Raw genomic sequence first — 5,863 nt, forward strand, 5'->3', positions numbered from 1 at the left:
CTAAATTTGTCTAGTACTTCATGATAAATGTAACCATCCTTCTACAGTGGTATGTTTGGATATTATCTTTCACCAAATAATATTAATATATATATATATATATATATATTTATATATATTTTTTGGGGTAAGGACCCATATGAGATATTATGAGAAACATATAAGGACTTCCCAGGGGCCACTCATCCTATGAGTTTCTGAGCATCTTACTGCATAAGATATTCAAGAATGAAATGACATTTCTTCTTTCATTTATTCTGTTTTCTGTTTTTTACCCATTCTCGTTTAGTCACAATCATTCTCAAAACTAAGTTTAAGTAACAAAAAATGCCCACTTGATGCTAATATATTTGGTAATTAATTTTTAATTGAAAGAAACAAAAGCAGTTTCGCATAATATCATAACTACTCTGTTATTAAATTTGCACCCAAAAAATTGAATAAAATATGCCAAAGAAGCCTTCCATAATTTCTGCAAATTTTATTTCTAAATTATAATCGTTATGAGGGTTTGGTGGACACCCCTCTCGCCCCCTTTGGCAGAACATGACTACATCACTTGCGTGTTTTAGGAAGTTTCACCTTAAAATGGAAATTAAAATAGGGTAGCTTCTTCATATATTCAACCTATTTGACCCTCTAAATGCCTGCCATTTGTGAACCCATCCAAATATTGGTACTGTAGCTAGTTGCTTCTGTAGTGTTCCCTTGCCTTGTAGAGAACGTGAAGATCTTGGGTCTATAAACTGAAAACTGACTGATGGATACATACACAGTTTAATTATCCAAATTAAGTTTCCCTTATTTTGTATATTTCAAATGAAAATTTTATAGAGATTAATTTACATAACTAGGGAAGGCATTGGGTGCCGATCCACGGTATGCCCTGGTGGTTTGCCACAGTTCAGATCTCTTTGATGGCATCTAAGTCAAAAACTATTAGTATTTTAAGGTTGGGGGCCTCTTAGATGTTAGAATTATAGTTCATTTTTTCAGCTCATACCTACTCTGGATTTAAACAAGTTTAGGATCGGATCACTACCCAGCAACTGAGTTTAATTTGTAAGAGTTTGAGCGGTAATAAAATGCCACAAGTCTAACTAGGTAAACACAAATACAATCTAGTTTTAGATCGGGCTAATACTAACCCAGAAAATAAAGCCTCACGGAATTGCGACATCTAGATATATAGAAAATCGGGAAGGGATGGGCACGCTGCCCGCTCTAGGTAAGTTGGTGAGCAGCAGGCACATGGTTGTGGGGAACAACTGAGGGCGAGTATCTTTTCACTGTAAGGGGGGAGGGAGGCAGGCACAACATGGCCCCTGTGCCAACGCTGGACAATATTGGAGTGTGCAGAAACATCAACATAGACCAGATTCCCCTTTTATTAGGGGTAGGTTAATCATTTTACAATCCTCTTTGATTATCTGGGCATAGAACCATGCACACTACCTTTCAGGCTTATTTTTTCTTCTTGGTCCTTTTTATCATTAAGGTTACAATCATAACTAGTCTTACTGCAATCGTTAGTTTCTTGATTAAGCTTGTTTAACATAAAAAATAGTGGATCAGTTTCTTGGGTAAGCTTGTTTAAGATAAAAAAAAAAAAATAATGGATCCGGAAAGACCTGTAGAAGCTTGTTTGGGAAAAAAAGTGGACCTAAAAAGGCCTTGATAAGGATTTGGTGCAGAATGGTCTATTCATGTGAGAGAACGGTTTCCAAGCAACCATGGTTAAATATGATCATCAAAAATATAGTAATCAAATTATTAAACTGTGATGCTAAGATATGGTAATTAATTAGAGTAATGATGTGATAAAGATGTCAATAAATTGCTGTGATATTTAGGTACATGCATATTTATTCTATAAACCTATATAACAGGTTATTACACACAACTATACACCTATTTCTTTGGTTGTTTGTGATAATACATCTCTTTCTTTTAATTTATTTATTATTTTTATTTAATTTTTTTATTTTTTATTTTTATTTTTTGTATGTTCAAACCATGCTGTCAAAAGACCCAAAACCTTGTGAGGTTTATTTTGGAATAATGAAGTAAATATAGGACAATTTAGGAATGTTATAGTATTAAATTATCAATATTAAATGAATGAATTTGACTTTTTTTTTTTTTTTTTTCTTAGCAATGAATTCAACTTTGACTTGTCATTGGCAAATGCGTCTTCCACACACAAAGAGTAAAGGAGTAGGCCTTCTTGTTCTTTCTGAACATCAAGGCACTATAAAAGCAGGACTACTCTGTTAGAATTTCCTGACTTATCCTATATCATTATATCCTCCAAAGCATAATCTAATCTCAGGTTGGCTTTCGTTGTTCAAAGGTTTTATCATCACAACCACATTTATATACCCATAATATGTACAGTTTTCCTATGGAGACTTATTTTTATTTCCTTCTATTCTTTCAGGGATGAGGTCTCCTAGTAGCGACGACGCCGGTGTGAAAAAGGGGCCGTGGACGCCGGAAGAAGATCAGAAGCTGATGGATTATATTCAGAAACATGGACATGGAAGTTGGAGAGCACTCCCAAAGCTTGCAGGATTGAATAGGTGTGGAAAGAGTTGCAGATTAAGATGGACTAATTATCTAAGACCAGATATCAAGAGGGGGAAGTTCTCTGAGGATGAGGAAAGAACTATAATCCAACTTCACTCAGTTCTTGGAAATAAGTAAGTTCTTCTTATTTAGATTTATGGGTTCTTATATTACCATGCATGATCTCGAACTCTATACGTTGTATTATATTTAGTTAAGCGTACTTGAGCAAGAGTAGCACATTAGATGACCTCTAATTTAACATGTGAAGACCTTTAATGAATGTTCTTATAATTCAATTGTGTTCTTCTTTACTGTTGCAGATGGTCCGCGATTGCTACCCATCTCCCTGGAAGAACTGATAATGAGATCAAGAACTTCTGGAATACCCATTTAAGGAAAAAGCTTCTCCAAATGGGCATTGATCCCATTACCCACAGACCAAGAGCAGATCTCAATTTCCTATCAAATCTCCCTCATTTGCTTGCAGCTGCAAGCCTTCTCAATCAGATGAATCCATTGGACAGTGCTCTAAGGCTACAGGCAGATGCTGCAGAGATGGCCAAAATCAAATTGTTGAATCTACTACGACTGGTTAATAGTAGTGCACCTGCAAATATGGAAGCAATTAATCTCTTGGGTTTGACGAGTCACCTTCGAGATTATCGCCTTAATGAATACCTTCAATCATCACAAACCCAATTCCAAGGACTTCTTAACAACCCTCTTAGCCTTGCTCCCAACCCTAATCAAATGCAATCTAGTTTTTCAAATTTAGGAGCCCCACAATCTACCAGTTGGGAAGGAGGGCCTAGTTGGACTGTTCTTGAGAATGAGAATAATATCTGTAATGACAATTTGAATAGTTCATCATATGCCTTTCCTCTTGTAAACCCTACTTGTGCATCAGTCTCAGCCTCTCCAGAGTCCTCTACAGCAAATCAAATGGAAAATAAGATCATTAATCCTAATGAAATCTCAGCCCACTCATCTACCTCAACCACTTTTGATGCTTTGGGAGAATTCAATCTTGATGATGAAACCAGTGACTTTTGCTGGACAGATTTAATTAAGTACGTATCCTACTTTTCATGATATTAATAATTTTATTTCTATGATTTAAGTACTAACCCTATCCATCATTGAAATTTTTTCATTTCTTTCTGTTTGTGGTTATTGCAGATAAACTAACACTAAAGTATTATTTTGCAGCCAAACATCTAATCTCTCTTGGCCAATCACATCTTAGCACGTGGTTTTCGGATTATATATATATCAAGGGAGATTTCTGAACAGTTGCTCCTCACCTTCCAAAGTGTTCCTTCATAGTTTACTTTACAAAAGGAGATTCAAGTTATGTTTAGAACCAATTCAATAGTCTGTTATTGTAAAAAAGAGGGGGGGAGAGTGTGAGAACAAGATATTACTCTTTTTTTTTTTTTGTCCCCTTTTCATTTTATTGCTTCATTGTATTATTCCCCCTGATTAAAGTTACATCATTGTGTTGATCTTCACTTATTTGTTTTTTCTTCTATTTTTACCTGAATTTAGTTTGTGAAGAAATGACTGATTATAGCCAATTTATTTCCAACTGGGACTAAAATTCATAAAAGTTGCTAGAATCTTTACCTTAGAATTAGATGTTCTCTTATTCTATGGAGTAAACCCATTGAAAAGAGCAAGTTAGTTGAAACGACATAACAAACTGTAGTTGATTTTAAAATGAATTAGTTTGTGGAGATCTTGGACACGGAATAGAAATATGAAAGAGATGCCACCTTGAATTAGAAGGGTTTGATAGTTAATGACATAAGCATTTGACCCTTAAAAAGAGACAAGGCATGTCAAAATAGAGAGTCACAGAAACAGGAAAAATCTCCATGTGTTCAGGAATATTTATCTCTATGTAAGGGTCTTAAAGGGTAAGCTCACGCAATTAATAAACATTAAAAATAAGTTAAATCTTAATAATGTTCTTGTTATTAAACTTATTAATATAAAAAGGAAAAAAAGTCGGATTATTTGTTACTAATTAGGTGGAGATTATTTTCTTTGGATATAAGCCATTGACTGATGTTTAGATGCAAATTACAACAGCCTTTACCAACCTAACAGCCTAAGCTAGGATTCCACTCCTCCCCCCATTCCTTACACCCCCCTCCCCTTCAGAGTTTGGATCAGCTCCCCACGAGTAAAAGCAACTAATGCACCATTCACTCAGTGGTCTGACACCCTATAAGGGATCCCATGTGGGGAGGTCACCATGTCGAGAGAGGACTCTCTCTCTCTCTCTCTCTCTCTCTCTCTCTCTCTCTCTCTCTCTCTCTCTCTCACATGTGGCGCTTGTTATTCAAAAGGACTGAAAGTAGTGAGGACCACATAGACTAATTAATCGAAATTTCAACTAATGTTTGCTTTTAAGCTTGAGATTACTATGTTTGAGAGAGATGGACTAGAGGTGAAACCAGAGAAAGAGTGAAAACTCTTGTTTCAACTGGAGGAGGACTGTATTAGTAATCCCATCTCACAAGCCAACCTTCTCTAAAGTAGGTATCCAATCGACCCATATAAAACAACTAACCTACCTACCTTCTGCTGAATATGTTGAGATTCCAACCTAAATCTTTCATGTCATGGCATATATGTGTGTAATATATCAATATCTCACTTCCTTTTCAATGAACCCCACCCATTTTTTCAAAGATTAAGGAGGACTAACTGGTGCTACTTAACACACTAATTGTGTCTATCCATTTGAGGGTTTTGCTTAATCAATTGAGGTAAGAGAAACTAGTAGAGATGTTCGTTTTGTCCCTCTTTAGACGTATTGGTAAAGAAAAAATAGAATTTTGTTGCAACCATGGCTAGCTTTTGATAAAGACTACTCATGTTTCTAGAACTATTTTATTGGAACATATCTCTCCACACTCAACCTATGAAGGTCATTGAATCGTCTTCACCCAAGTATCTAAACATTGAAATGGTCCCATAAGGAAAATGAAAGCTTTGCCTGCTCAGTTTTGAGGTATGCTCTCAGACACATTGTTGCTTGCAAGGGGCCTCTAAAGGGATTACCTGAAAAAAAATAGGGCCCTAATTGGTACCACAAGTCATTAATAAATAAAATTTAATTATCAAGGATGCTTTAAGACCTTGGTTCGACTCAACTATCGACCTAATTTCAGTTTTTTTTTTTTTTTTTCCTTTTTTTCTTCCTAATTTCAGCTTTGCACACAATAGAAATGATGGGCGCAATTTGTCGTCACCAAAGTGATGAACCAATGATATAGCCTTC

At 35.6% G+C, this 5,863-nt stretch overlaps 1 protein-coding gene across 1 annotated transcript; it reads left to right on the plus strand.

Moving 5' to 3' along the window:
- The first annotated feature begins 2,291 nt into the window (after positions 1-2,291).
- LOC122083927 (transcription factor MYB41-like) lies at positions 2,292-4,086 on the plus strand. The gene is made up of 4 exons (XM_042651872.1): positions 2,292-2,332; positions 2,441-2,702; positions 2,892-3,641; positions 3,781-4,086. The coding sequence occupies exons 2-4, from the start codon at positions 2,443-2,445 to the stop codon at positions 3,815-3,817; spliced, it is 1,047 nt and encodes a 348-aa protein (XP_042507806.1). The 5' UTR covers positions 2,292-2,332; positions 2,441-2,442; the 3' UTR covers positions 3,818-4,086.
- Positions 4,087-5,863: the final 1,777 nt, after the last annotated feature.

The sequence above is a fragment of the Macadamia integrifolia genome, chromosome 1 (genome assembly GCF_013358625.1).
Source record: "Macadamia integrifolia cultivar HAES 741 chromosome 1, SCU_Mint_v3, whole genome shotgun sequence".
NCBI classification, from domain to species: Eukaryota; Viridiplantae; Streptophyta; class Magnoliopsida; order Proteales; family Proteaceae; genus Macadamia; species Macadamia integrifolia.

Bases quoted from the DNA above. Each gene is read 5' to 3' on its own strand.
- LOC122083927 (XM_042651872.1), top strand. From the start codon at position 2,443: ATGAGGTCTCCTAGTAGCGACGACGCCGGTGTGAAAAAGGGGCCGTGG. The intron at 2,703-2,891 runs GTAAGTTCTTCT...TTACTGTTGCAG, and splicing joins CACTCAGTTCTTGGAAATAA to ATGGTCCGCGATTGCTACCC. The intron at 3,642-3,780 runs GTACGTATCCTA...ATTATTTTGCAG, and splicing joins TGCTGGACAGATTTAATTAA to CCAAACATCTAATCTCTCTT.